The sequence below is a fragment of the Cyprinodon variegatus genome, unplaced genomic scaffold (genome assembly GCF_000732505.1).
Source record: "Cyprinodon variegatus isolate N-32 unplaced genomic scaffold, C_variegatus-1.0 Scaffold304, whole genome shotgun sequence".
NCBI classification, from domain to species: Eukaryota; Metazoa; Chordata; class Actinopteri; order Cyprinodontiformes; family Cyprinodontidae; genus Cyprinodon; species Cyprinodon variegatus.
Genome location: NW_015150757.1, coordinates 910,886 through 925,653, shown reverse-complemented (window position 1 = coordinate 925,653; position 14,768 = coordinate 910,886). Strand labels below are relative to the sequence as shown.

General features: G+C 39.0%; 2 protein-coding genes across 3 annotated transcripts in view; one reads left to right on the top strand and one right to left on the bottom strand.

Annotated features, from left to right (window-relative positions):
• The first annotated feature begins 447 nt into the window (after positions 1-447).
• LOC107090626 (cytochrome c oxidase protein 20 homolog) lies at positions 448-4,270 on the top strand. Its single transcript, XM_015384122.1, has 4 exons — positions 448-571; positions 1,990-2,104; positions 3,676-3,739; positions 3,814-4,270. The coding sequence occupies exons 1-4, from the start codon at positions 539-541 to the stop codon at positions 3,956-3,958; spliced, it is 357 nt and encodes a 118-aa protein (XP_015239608.1). The 5' UTR covers positions 448-538; the 3' UTR covers positions 3,959-4,270.
• A 922-nt stretch (positions 4,271-5,192) lies between these two features.
• LOC107090629 (high-affinity choline transporter 1-like) overlaps positions 5,193-14,768 on the bottom strand; it is a 21,291-nt gene continuing 11,715 nt past the window's right edge. For both annotated transcript variants that reach the window (XM_015384127.1, XM_015384128.1), the window contains 5 exons: positions 11,399-11,547; positions 10,463-10,606; positions 10,144-10,297; positions 8,290-8,507; positions 5,193-8,201 (listed from right to left, as the gene is read on the bottom strand). In XM_015384127.1, coding sequence (XP_015239613.1) covers positions 7,659-8,201; positions 8,290-8,507; positions 10,144-10,297; positions 10,463-10,606; positions 11,399-11,547 — 1,208 coding nt within the window. In that variant the 3' untranslated portion in view covers positions 5,193-7,658. The remainder of the gene's footprint in view (positions 8,202-8,289; positions 8,508-10,143; positions 10,298-10,462; positions 10,607-11,398; positions 11,548-14,768) is intronic.

Sequence of the window (14,768 nt, the reverse complement as noted above, 5' to 3'; positions counted from 1 at the left end):
TACTGTTTTCCCTTTTTTCAACACTGGCAGATCCTTATCGTGTCTAATTCCCCTCATTCTTTTAATCATTCCCCAAACTTTATCTAGTGGTGTTGTTCTTCCAATAGTACAACAGAAGTCTCTCCAACAATTCTTTTTTGCCCTTTTAATAACCTTTCTAACTATTGCCTGTGCCCTTTTATATTCTATCAAATTTGACATTGAATGATTTTTTTTCAATTCTCTAAACTTTTTATTTCTATTTCTAATAGCTTCGGAACATTCATTGCTCCACCATGGTACCATTTTAACTTTCTTTTTACTTTAACTCTTACCAATTGCTTGTGATGCGCGCACGTTTTTTATTTTTTTTATTTTATTTATTTATTTATTTTACGTATTAACTCGTCGCCGTCCGGAACTAAAGTATTTGATTCCAGTTTGCCTACGGGTTTTTTAAAACGGACGGACACTATTTAACCTGCGCATGCGCAATCGGGGCGTAGTTATGAAAACAGCAGTTGAGGCTTTTTTCCCTTAGTGAAACCTTAGCAAAGCGATGGCGGGAGGAGAGGAGGCTGCTGGGGGCAAGGTCAGCTTGAAGTTTATCTTTATATGGAAAAGCTTTTAGTTTGCAGCAGGTCACCGTGCTTACTTATTCTCTCTCTATCAACGTTTTTTTTTTTTTTTTTTTTTTTTTTTACAATTCAGTGAGCACAGTTAAGGTTAGATAAACATCAGTAGAAACATTTAGTCTGATGACCTCCATCACTTCACCTTCGCTAAGAGACGCAGCTGAAAGTTTTTATTTTTTTGAGTTTTTACGGCACTAGTTGCTCGTTTTCCTGACAGGAAAGGAGGACTAGGGACATGTAGTAAAGGACCGCAGGCCGGATTGGAACCCTCCGCATTTAGGTGCACTAACTAGTGCGCCTCCCGCTGGTCCCAGCTGAACATTTGAGCACATCATTAAGCTTTCTGTATAAAGGCCTCTAAGCAAGACTTAGACTTATTTTATTGCCGTTTTGTATCCACAGAGCAGACAGGAAAAAACTATTTGTGAAGGTTTATAATTATATTATTTTTTTCCTCAAATTAATTTATTTGTTGTTGTTTTGATGCTGGTTGTTTTTGCTAATTTTTGTTTGAGCTGTAATGAAAAAGTATAAACCACATGGCACTTTGCTATCATTAATTAATCATGAAGCTTCCTGCTAGATGATTTTATAATTTGCAGTAACATCAAATGATGCATTGAGACAGGGCTGGAAACAGCAGCACTAGAGCTGCAGTCAGGTTAGACAGAACGATGAACAATCCAGAGATTTGTCACCAACTCTCGAATAAACATCTTCCCAAATGCCTACAGATGTGTTTACCTCCATGCAGACATTTTCCGGACCAATGTGATGCAACATCATGTAGGAATTCAGCCAGGTATAAAGCTGCAGCCAAACAGAGGAGGGCTGCTCTGGTCTTAGCTGGAAAATCCGCTATTTGGTTTAAATAATGAGCTGCAGTACGTCCTGATCTGATCTTCCAGATCTATTTGCTTCTCCAACACATTCCAATTGATCACTGCTGCTTTAGCTCAACTGCAACTATTAGAATCAGCTGCAGGAGCAGAGAAACCTAAAATCTGCAGGACTGCAGCCCTCGGGGACCGGCTTTGGGCATGCATGAGTTACATGATAAAAGAGACATAGTGATAGCAAATGCTGCGCTTTAAACAAAACAGGACGTTTTTAATTGGCAAATATTGAACGAATAAATTGCATGCAGATATTGGCCTATCCAAGGATCTAATAAACCAAACAGTTTCATTCAGTGCTCTGTTCCCTCTCGTCTGTTGGGTAGGACCTAATCTCTGAGTGTAAATCAGGCTTCAGTTCCTCAGATGGTGGAACTGAGGCATCAGATTTATGTCTGGATTTAGAGATAATGTGCTCAAGTCTTTGGGGTCTTCATCATGGTTTTAATCCTGTCCTCTCCCGTCTCTGTGTTTTCCAGGGTTTTAAGCTGTTGGGGATCCTGGATGTCCAGAGGACGCCATGCGCCAGAGATGCCATCCTGCATGGAGCTGGAGGCTCGGTAGCTGCTGGCATGCTGTATTTTCTGGCCACCAGTGAGTCTTGTTTAATAAGCGATAATTTCTTTTGGTGGGGGTGGGGTTCATGGAGTCACCAAACAAAAGAAAGAAGCAAAACATAGTGGAAATTCTTCATATGTCAACCAAACAGCCAGTGGTAGATCTGGAAACCTCAGAACTATAGCAGATCAAGCTAAAAGTACAACAGCCTCATTTTGTAATCTTTGGTTAAATACAACTGATCAGTTACAGTTTCAGTGTAGTTATTTATAAATTCATTTATTTATCATAAACGTATTTAGTATTATTGTCTAGAAATGTCCACCAAACCTCAGAGTAGATATTGAAGTAAAAATAAAATAATAATATATTATCACATCAAAACATATTGATAATTTTGGCCATGGTGGTCCAGCTACTGCTGCTCAATCTGCTTCATACCGCACTGAATCATGGGAAATATTGGGCCAGGAAAAATACTGTGGATACATCCTACAGGTTGTCCATCAGGAGGCTACAGCTAAGGCCTGAATTAGAGCGCATCTACCAACTCACTGCTACATTTGAAAACATAACTCTGCACACATTTCTGAAAAATGAAAGAAAATAAGGAAGTTGACGTTGCTGCCTCACTATAAAAGCCCAGTTTCATTGTTTTCCTGAGTTGGCAGTCTGTCAGGTTCCTCCTGTGGTCGGCAGCAGTGAAAGAAGACAAGTAGAAGCAGAATGCTTGGTAGGGCTTGATTCAGACATGCTGCTGCTTCCTTCAATGGAGAATGATGGGTGCTGCGTTCAAAGCCAACATTCTACTGGGGTGCTTGTGTGTTTAGAGGTTGGACGTTTGGGACGTTGATCTGTTCTGTTTCTGGCAGTCAGACAGAGGTTTAAAATTTGCTTTATCTCAGTTTTCCGTTTGTAGCAGCTGAAAGTGATTTTTAAAGCAGGTTTGTGGTAAAAACTCAAAGTATCAGACTGTAAAATAGAAAATTTTTATCAGCATTTTTATAAACTGTTTCACCAACATTGAGGAACTAAGGAACTATTTAGTGGAGGAAAAGCGATCTGAGACTTTTTCTCTGATATGTGGATCCAGTGGAGTTAAAGCAGACATCACAGCTTTCTCCCTGGCAACTGATTGGTTGACGTTGCTTTAGGAAAGGGCCTTGAGATGATGTGTTCTGAATATATAAATAAACTAAATTCATTGAAATAAATTCATCAAATTACTTCTGGAACAGGGCTGCTTAGTGGTGCGGTGGGTAGCACTGCTGCCTCGCCTCTCTGTCTAGGGTGGACCCCGCCTCTCACCTGTAGACAGCTGGAGATAGACACCAGCACCCCTCACCCCCCAGCAGGGTTAAACATGAAGGAAAAAGAATGGACTTCTGGAACTGACTCCTATGTGCAGATGAGGCCAACAGGAAGATGTTTGGCAGCTCTCACTAACACAGTGGTGGAAGGGTGATGATGTGGGCTCCAGTCAGAGATGGGGGATCTGGAGCCAGATGAGTGCAATCTGTAGAGTGACTGTGCAGATTGGACACGTAGAGACGACTTGTTTTCCTCCAGTCTGTTTACTAATTTAAAGAAATTTCTGTCTGAATCAGGTCGAGTGAGGCGCTCCTTTGACGTAGGATTAGCCGGTTTTATACTCACCACTCTGGGGTCCTGGTAGGTTCACTGCTTGGCTGAATTTTCCCTCTAGAAGAAGTGCTGCTTTTCTCATGGCTTGGTTGTTTTTTCAGGTTTTACTGCAGGATAAACAATGCCAAGCTCCGCGTGCAGCAGAGGGTGATACAGGAGGGCATCAGGAACAAGGTCATCTACGAGGGAACCGTTCTAGACCCCTCAAACAAACCCAAAGCAGACGCTCGTTCGGGTTCATCGTGACGACCGACGCTCCTCTCTCCAGACCAGAGAGAACAGAAACTGAGTTGGAAGTGTTGGAAGAGAACTAAACAGATGTTTGATTTGCGGAAAGATCTTCCAATATGGAGCCAGTCTAAATCATGGAGCCTGTTTAAATCATTTCTGATTTAAACAGGAAGATGCTCTAAATGTCTTCTTTATTTCATCTGGAAATAACTGTCTAATTTATTTTTCTAATGTGTTTCTGAAACATAAAATGTTTAGAGGATTAATTAAATAACTAATGTAAAAAAATACAAAGGAAGGATAAAACAGACAAAAATAGCATGACATGCACATAAATATTTAAAAATGTAAGTAATTGAAAAATAAAGTTGAAGATTATAAAGGACAAAAAAATAAGTCAAATTACAAAGGCAAATAAAGAAGCTAATTAAAAGAGTTGTATACATTTATGTCTCACTGTATAATTTAATTTCTACATTTATTTGTTGTATTTTGGTGGCAATTAATTGTGTGCTTATTTATTTGAGCATTTATTTCTGTATTTTTATATGTGGCAGTCATTCCTACATACATATCATCTGAATGTCTTTTGACCAATGATCTGTGGTGTTCTAACACCCATTAGCCAGCAGGTGTCAGCATAGCTTGGTTTAAATTGGTTATAAAGCTGAAGCTTCCTGCATGAGGCTGATCAATTCTGCAGAGGATAAATTTCTTTACATTTTCAATATTGTCTTTATAAAAATCAAACATCAGCTCTGATATAGACTTTTATAACACATGAAAGCAAACATTGATTACAAAAATTAATCAGGTTACTTGGTAATGCGTCAGGTTTCGTACATCGTCATGCTGAACTTGGCAACCCAACTAACATGGGAATATCCATCTTTTCTGTATGCAAACCTAGTTAGAATGAAGACCAATAAAAACATTTTTAAAAAACGATTTAGTTCGCTCATACATGAATACCAAGCATCTTCAAATGAAGGCAGCTTTAATGGAGAATTTCTACATGATTGTTAATTTTCAGTATCAGTAATGATATCCATAAATGTCTAGTTGATCATTTCTCGAGGTAAATCTTTTTGGGTTACAAAAATATAGGTTTAAACACATCAAAAACAGTTTACACAGCCTTCAGATGTGACATAGTTACAAGTGTAGCGACTGGCAAACTACGGTACCTGAAAGATCTTTGTGTTTTCAGCCATTAGTCTCTCTGCTCAGAGTTAAATGCAATCTGTTCTAAATGGAGAGAAAAAAAAAACAAACCAAGCAAGAAAATGGCTTTAAGTCCACAAAACAAAGAATGCGTCTTTGAAATTTTGATTCATCATGATCTGCATGCAGGTACCAAGACCATTACAATATCCTGGTTCAAAAATCAAAGCCCTATTTATGATTTCTATTTTAATACAATCAAAAAATCGCCATCTATTGGTGCAAAGAGAGAAAATGGAAGATTGTGGATTTATGTTTCCTGTAATATGGAGCACTGCATGAACATGTTTACAGATAAATAAAAAAACTACTTGTTTTCTGGAGGTTCTTTTGGTAATCAAACGTTATATTCATATCCTTTTCTCTAGGGATGCACGACATATCGGCATTAATAAGCAAAACAACCCATTTATTCCCATGTAGCTCCTGGTCATGGGCTACATTTTAGTTTATGTGAGAGTTATAGTTATTCAGCAGGGGACTGTTTTATGGTGTTCAAACATTAGGGATTGTATAATACATCGGGTCAATTAATATCGGTGATCTGCCATAGCAAAATTGCAAAATAGATTTTTGCCAACATTTTCCTATGGGTGCCTTCCTGCTTTTTTCATTCGATTGTATATCTTTTTCTGAAAACATGACACCACATTTCCATTGATCAGGGTTCTGATCCTCAGCTTCCACCATTTTACAGTTAAATCTTAGTAAATACAAAATAGTCCTGATCAAAATAAGATAAAATAACAAAATCCTGCAGGTGGATAGTTGTCAGTCATATTTTATTACCGTAAACTAAGAATATTAAAGAAATTTACTTTAAACCAGTGATTTTCTATAGAGATATAAAGAGCTTCCTTGAAAAGAAGACTATAGGCACATGGACATTTACTGAATGGGAAAATAACCAGCCGCCAGTTTTTTTTACTGTAATAAACTGTAAATAAAAAGTAAAAAAAATAATTAACAGATGTCCCATCATAGTGTTTTTCTGGACCTGGATCACTGAGCCGACCGGTTGAACAGCGTCCAGAGGAAACTGGCCAGACTTCTCAGAAACTCTCAAACCATCTATACATTAACTGTCTTTATCAGCACTTTCATTACCAGGGGTACATTTACTGCATGTGACTGATTTAAACAGACGGCATAAATAAAATAAGATGTCCCAATAGAACATTCTGATTTCTGTTGCAACTTTAGAAGAATAGTCAGCAAAAATAAGTATAACTGATCATTAACCAAAAGGTTACATAAACTTCAGACAGAAGCAGAGCAATTTTGACAGCATGAGATTTTTAGGTTCAAATCTATATAATTCGATATTTATCATTACTGAATCAAGACATCTCTATTAAAAAAAAAAAAAAAAAAAGCAGCCATGTTGGATTTTGAGATGTACATTTGTGATCCAACCCAAACCCTCCAAGACAAATAAGGAAGTTGCCACGGTTACATTTCTATATTTCCATTCAGTGTCAATGTGTTTTTTCAGCAGTATAAGGATTGAAAAAAACTAAATCGTTTCTACTTTACTGCATTTTGAACATAAATATAAAACAGCTTTGTTATTTAAATGTAAAGTTGATGCTGTTGGAACAGTTTGTTTGGTTAGCAAGGGGAATAAAAGGAGTCTCCCTACTCTTAACAGACGATAACCTAACCTTCCATCTCGATTGATAATGAGACAAGATGAAAATATTAGGACTTCAATCAACAGAACAATTTTTTTTAACTATAGCTAATATTAGCCTTTAGTTGCTGAGCATTTAGTGCTAGATTTGATAAACCACATACTAAACAGACACACTGACCTATATAATTATTCATATATTCAATAGAGCAAGGTAACAATTGAGTCTTCATTTAAAATCCAGATTTAAATGCCTCTAAAGTCATATTTGACATTAAGTTTTGATCTTTGTTTTCTTCAAGCCCTTTTTAAGGAAGAATGAAAATAAAAATAATCAACTATAAAGGTCTTTTTTATTCCATGTTATTTTTCCTTTTTATCTCACTATTTAATAGTTTTAATGTGGATTTCAGTCCCTTTAACACTTTTTTTTTTGGCATGACATTGTTTATTATCGGTTAGCCTAACCCTGTTGATATAAAATCAACACAGGTTGGATTAGTGAATATTTAATGGGAAAAGCTACTAAGTATGGAAACCATGATTGGGAAGTTTTAGCTGGTTTAAAGAGTGTACTAATAGCCTGTAGAGCTATAAATGATCTGGTTTTGGTTCTGGGAGGGCCTGTGGTGTATGTGGACCATGAAAGCTGTTGTTGATGACAGTGTTTGAACATTTCTCTGCTGCATAAAACTGCAGAAATGTTGGGCTCTTATCACAAAAAGCATATCTTCTTGTTTTTTTCAGCATTCAAATGATGCAAAATGCTAAAAATTTCAACTATGTGGCAACAACAAACTTTAAGGTGAAAATTTTCTTCTAAAAGATCTCAAAGTGGATGTTATCTAACATTTATCCTTAGAGTTTGGATTCCAGCTTTAGTTCACACACTTCACTCTCCTCAGTTTGATCATTCAGGTTGTAGTCTGTAGTGACAGCTTTATGGCCATCGGCTGAATATTGAGCTTGCACATTAAAAACGTCCCACTTCTCAGGAATCAGGCCTTTTTTATAGAGGACAGATGCCAGATAGGAGAAGAACAAGATGGAAACCGCAGCAGACAGCATGCAGATGGTTCTGATCGGCATGTGCTGGATGTAGAACCCGTTTTCCCAAGTGCCTCCTGGGAAGTGGATGAATGCCGGTATGCCGAGCAGCGGTTCCCCGCAGAGCACCCTGAGCAGGATGCCGGTGGCACAGCCCAAGACGGCCCCGTAACCGTTGGAAACGTTGAAGAAGAGGACGCAGACCAGCTGAGGTAGCATAAGGGTGTAAGTAAGATCCGAGCGAAGCAACCAGATCATCAGGACGCTGTTGTCCAGGAAGGTGAGTGACGTTCCAGCCAGACCTACGACTATCACAGACAGCCGAATCACCCACTGGATCTCCTGCTCAGATGCCTACCAAAAAAAAATAATTAAAAGACAGCAAAAAACCCATCAGCATCATGGGAACACGTACATACCGCTGTCCTCATCCTCTCCTCACCTGTGTCCTCAGGATGTTCTTATAAATATTGGAGGTAAAGATGGAGGCTGCGGACAGTAAAGCTGAGTCAGTCGATGACATCACGGCAGCAGCCACCGCCCCGATGCCAATGATGGAGATATAGGTGGGGGTAAGGTGCTGTAGCACCAGTGGCAAGATGAGACCAGTTTCCCCGCGTTCAAAAGGAGACGGGGATCCATAGGTGGTCAGATTCCAGTCTGAGAAGCACAATTAAAGACCAACATCTGAGAAAACATCAAGCTTCAATAGGTTGCCGTGATGACAGGACTCATCCTTAAGATTTAATCACATCAAATCATTAGCCTTAAAATAATCTAACCTTTATTTTATTACCTCCATTGCCCTCCGACTTTATTTTAACCCTTCATCTCCTGTCATTTAAATTACAGAGAAAGATAAGAGTTAAATGGCGCTTAAGATGTAGTATGAACATTAGTGTTCACTAAAGCAGAGGAGGCATTTAGATGTCCCTGATGAGAAAAGCATTAACCAAAGGGGCTCCGCAACTGCAGACATCCACAGCTCAGGTAGGAGACTCTGTTGGGTTCAAAACTTCATCTTTTCTATTACAGAAGAGTTGACATAAGAATGGCCACCATGAGAAGTCTGAAATTTAAAGCAAGTTATGGAAACGGACACAGCAAATAGGGAAAAAGGAGCCTCTGCTCTGGTGATAGAGTTTGGACTGTTTTTCGGTGTTTAGTACCGTTTCTCTCCTAGACATAGCTTTGTGCCCAGTTTTTACTATGACTACCTCTCTGGTCTCTCATCACTTCCACATGAAAACAGGCTAAGAGCTCATCAGCTTAATTATTTATTTCCTACACAGAGCCACTTCTTGCTCTAGTTTACTGTTACATTTTCTAGCATAGAAAATATTTATAGATATAGAGTGCTTCTTTATTCCTTTTCTATGTCTGCTTCTGTCTCCTTGAACCCCAGTCGGCCTCAGCAGATGGCCGCTCACACTGAGCCCTGTTCTGCTGGAGGTTTCTTCCTGTTCAAAGGGAGTTTTTTTTCTTTCCACGGTCACTGCATGCTCATTCTCAGGGATTGGTTTAGAGTCAACGGCCCAAATCCGAAACCGGCCCCTAAACACCATCTATATGCACTAAACCCTCCATTTGTGTGTTTCTGGAGCCTCAGCCATATTAATTCAGCCTTTAAATAGCAACAGAAAGGTATGAAGACTTCAGTTTCATCCTAACCATCCATTTTTAGTTGGCTATTAAGTTGCTAAAACTATTCAAATTTTTTTTTCTTTTCAATCTGGGTAAAAAAGAAAAACTTTTGTGGCCTGCGAGTATGACTGCTCCAACTGTCGATAATAAGAAAGATAAAAAACAGGAAGGAGGAGTTATAAATTACTCGATTTAAAAGGAGCCACCGTTCTGATGGCCCAAAGCTTTACTGCAGGAATTTAATATTGTGTGGAACACTGCACCACCAACAGGGCTGGAGTGAACGTCAGAGTCTTTTTCTCATTTAATATAAAATAAATTTAAACCTCTATCATTTGGAAACTGCATTTTGTTTCAAATAGCCTTTTTATTACCAATAAAAACAACTGGCCTGCTTTCATGGAAACCAACCCCTAAAGAATTGGAGAAGGGACTAAATAAAATTGCACTACATGTGTTTCAGATTACCGTATTAATGCATTTTCTCCCGTTGCAGCATCAGTCACATTTGACCCTTGAGGTTGTTGATGGTTGTCAAAGAGGTAGGACTATTTTCCTATACTAAAGTCTGCAGTAAAGTGCTGTTTTTTTTCTCCATATTAAGTATTGTGACAACAGGAAACTCCCTTATTTTATGCAACATGATTCTTACTTGTTGATGCAGCAGCTGCTCCGAGGAGTATGGGCGGTATTCCTAATGTGGGAACGATGAACGCCGCAGCAAAACAGGTGATCTTGGCTGTTTCTGAAGATGCAGCAGAAAGCGTCCTCTGGTGAAAATTCTGAAGACCCAAGTTCCCCAAACCCTGAGAGAAGGAGAGACAAAGGAAAGGTTAAGAAGGATAGACACCAGGTTTTCGCTCCACAGGGATGGAAGCGATTCTTGAAAACCAAGCAAAACCAAAGAAATTCACATCCCGACAAATAAAAAACAAGAAGTCAAAGAGACAAGAAGTCTTAGAGGTTTGTACCAGAAGGAGGAAGTTATCAATCCACCTCCATGCTCTTTCTGGCTCCAGGGAACCCACCCAAGGAGACTGGAAGGTTCGGTTGAAGGCCGTCTCTGTGATGTCCAAGACAGCTGGACTCATCAGAGCGAAGGGGACGCACAGCCACTAATAAAAGCATGACAAGTTACTTCATTAACCCTTTATCCAGTAGCTGTTATGATTAATCTAAACTTATTGTTCTTCAATGGCAGATTAATTAAACAAACAATTTCAGAGATTTGACAAAACAAGAATTGAAATTTTCATGCGATGATTTCATTTCATCTGGTTTCCGAGGCTACGTTAGATCCACCTTAGAATCTCACCCTGCTTATTCCAACCCAGCTTTGACGTATCTTTATAATCACTGCTCTGCCGGAATACATAACAGAGTCCGTTTCAGCCACTGGACACAAACTTACCATGAAGTCAAAAGAAATGCTTCAAAACAGCAAAGCTTAACTTAATTCGGCTGCAACACTGAACAGCTCATCAGTTTACACGCATCACTATATGAAGAATCGTGCTAAAGGGTGCTGAGAGCGGTACAAAAAGGATGGCTGGGAGCCAGGCAAATAGACTTTGACCTTTCTGCTTTTCAATCAACTGGAACATCACTGTCCCGTATAGGGTGGAGCTCAGACTGATCTGACCAAGGAACATACTAACATCTTAAATCTGTGATAACATTTAGTGCCTCTCAAATGGAAAAAGATAAAAAGACATACCCGGTATTTACAAAGGTTAGCTTTAGCATTAGTGGACTTGGTGGCTGGCTGGCAAAGAGTACAGAACTAAAGCTAGCAAGCATGACGGCGCCACTTTCTGTCGAGCACAAATTAAAATATTTGCTATAACCTGACTACGGTTTTAAAAGACATCTAGTCTTAAATTAGGAGAAGAAACAAAAAGTCGTACCAAGCTGATGAAAATGAGGATGAGCTGTATGATGTCTGTGTAGGCCACAGAGTAGAGGCCTCCCAGCAGTGTGTAGGTGATGGCCACAGCAGCAGAGATCCAGATGCTCACAGTATAGGACAAATCCAGGATTACACTCATGGTAACACCTGATAAAATACACAATAAATCCTATAAACACTTATTGAGACCAAAAGCAAAGATCTCTGGGTAATATTTGTTTTTTTTCTGGGTCAGTGCAGCAATGTTCAAACTGGATCAATTCTGCCCTGGCACTGGTGCATACGTGCAGTGCACATCCTCTGACTTCTGGTCCGTTATTCGTCAAGTTATTTTGAAATGTCCCACAAATCTGTGTTAGAGTTACAGGTATATATATATATATATATATATATATATATATATATAAGAAAAAAGTCACAGGGGTTCAGGTTGCAAACAGTAGTTGCTCATTTTGATAAACTTTGTCTTGGTAGGGACCGAATCAAATCTTACTATGACAAAAATGCATGCAAATGTAAAATAATGAACCTGTCATGCAAAAAAATATGTTTTTCATTTCAGTACATATATTATTACCGGTACCATAAATCTACTTTATTTATTTGACCTCTTTCATTATTAAATCCTATGCTGTGCAGATGCTCTGTCCGCTCAGGTACAGATTCACTCAGCTCAGCATGTCAAAAGCGAGCTATTGCTTGCCAGCACCAATAAACTCTAAAGAACTTTGACACTTCAGCCCAAGATGGGAAGCATATCATGAAGTTTGGGGGCCGACGTACAGGAAACATTTCAAATAAAATAATTTAAAAAAGGGAAAGTAGTTAAGGTTGCACAATAAAGAACTTTAGATCTCCAGTCGGGCTACATGATATTAGCAAAACATGCGGTACGGTTGGAAAATGTAATGCTGATGCAATAAACTAACTTTTATGTAGTGTACAGTGAGTAAACAACCAAAAATGAGTCATTATTTCTATACTAATGACATTTTTATACAGGAGTTGCATTACTAAAATGTTTTCTGGACAGTTATATAAGTATTCATTCCTTTTAATACTTTATTGCTTTGTGCAGTTTGCTGCAATACCGTTTTTTTTTTTCCTTCCATTTTTTTTTATACAGTATCTGGTATAGCTCTAGTCTGTAGTTGTTTTAGAATTGATATTGTGATGAAAGCGTCACATTATCTTCAGTTGTTTTAATAAGAACAACCAACAAAAAGCCTTAGAAACACACGGTGCATTCCCCAAAGGACTTGCATGTGAGAACACCAGTGTTTTCTCTCTGGACTGCTTACAGAGTTCAGCCAGTAAGCTCCCTGCAGGAAGTCAGCAGATAGATGCCGTCCTAACAGGCAATCCTGGGCAGTATTTCAGATGGATGAGGGCGGGCGCTGGCTTCTATGTTGCTTTCCACTCATTCGTCATCAGTGGTGATGCAACCAAATTAATTAATAAACAGAGCAACAGCATCAAAATGAAAATAGAATCATGAGGAGAATCCTGGTTGTGTTGGATGGAACAAGTTCATGAAACGTTGAGATGTTTGTGTTGGTATGTAGGCCAGCGAGACAGTGGGATTTTTTCCCTTTGTGTGAAGTAAAAATAGCCTTAAGGCAGTGGAGTGTTTGAGCTCTGCCATCAGCGCTGAAGCAGCTGACAGACTGGTTACCTTGAGGAAAGGATATGTTCTAAAACATTTGATGGGAAGGAGAACTATGTGATAATCTGTCTGCCTTCGCTTTCCCTTCTTTGTTTAGACTCTTTTCTGAATATGCCCTCTGACACAGTCTACAGGCACATTCTCTTTGTTCTCCTTTTCTCTGGAACCTCTTACTGCCATTTATTTTCATAAAATTATCTTAACTTTTAGTCTCTCATTACCTTTATGCCACTGTAATTTACTTTTTTTTTTCTTCTCATGTCGACCAGTTTCAGTTGTTTTGATACTGAATTGTCCTAAACAAAAAGCTTACCTTGCCCATCATGTTAGCTTGTCCAAGGTTATCACGTCAAAGTGTGTGCAATATAAACAATATTGATTAAAATATTGATTAAAAAGAAAACTTTCGATATGATACAAGTGCTGTTACAACAGAAGAATTATTTCAACATATGTAGAGAAATGGTTTGACGTAAAGAAAGCAATTCTTTTCAAACACAGAATTCAGTAAAACTAAAGAAAATAAAAACACTCCTGATAAATGTAGGCAGGCCCTTTTATTATTAATGTGCAGCATCTTAAACCTTTACTGCTTTGCTCTTTATAGGGGATCTAACAGTGGGGATCCGCACCCTCTGTGGGGTCACAGGACACCAGATGAGAGGTCACAAGAAGGTTGTCAGAAACACTGATGTACTCAGGTATGTGGAGGGCTAAAACATCATTGAATAGATAAATGTGAAATAAATGTTATAGTTATTCATCTTAAGCATGAAATAAAATTAAATGTTGATTAAACTGTAAAATGCACAGTTAAATACTCTAATGTCCCATTAAATCAATAACAAAATGTAAATGGTTAAATAAGAATGTTTTATCGAGGGGAGGAAGCCATTCAGACCAGGTAGGCCTCAGCGTGTTGTGAGGATCTGTTGGGAACGTCTGGTAGATCACTCTGTTAGTAAGGTCTTCAACTCCCACCTCCAGACGAGTTTCTCCCAGATCCCGAGGGAGGTTGGAAGCATGGAGTCGGAGTGGTCAATGTTCTCCTCCTCCATTGTCAATGCCGCTGTTCGTAGCTGTGGCCGTAAGCCTCTGGTGCCGGTCATAGCGGCAATCCCCGAACCCGGTGGTGGCACACGGAAGTAAGGAATGCCGGTAAGCTGAAGGAAGAGGCCTACCTGGCCTTGTTAGCTAGTGGGACCCCAGAGTCAGCTGAAAGGTACCGGCAGACCAAGTGTGCTGCAACTAATGAGTTCACAGAGGCAAAAATTCGGGTGTGGGAGGAATTTGGAGAGGCCATGGAGGGGGACCTTAAAAATGTTCTGGTAAACCAGCCCCCGCCTTAAGAGGGGAGAGCAGTGCTTCACCAACACTGTTTACAGCACGGGTGGGGAGCTGCTGATCTCGACTGGAAATGTTGTCGGGCGGTGCACTTGAATATCTGGTTGGAATTAAAAGAAAAGCTCTAGACTGGTTTAAATCTTATCTGATTGATTTCAGGTGTTCACGTTAATAATGAATCTTCCTCATGCTCATGTTACCTGTGATGTACTACTGGAATAAGTGAAAAGCCAGGAGTCTTTGGACCAGAGTCATTTCATTGGGATTAAATTGATTAAATTAAATAAAGTAAAAATCTGAGAAACTAGTCAATGCATTTGTTACTTCAAGGCTGGACTATTGTAATTCTTTACTATCA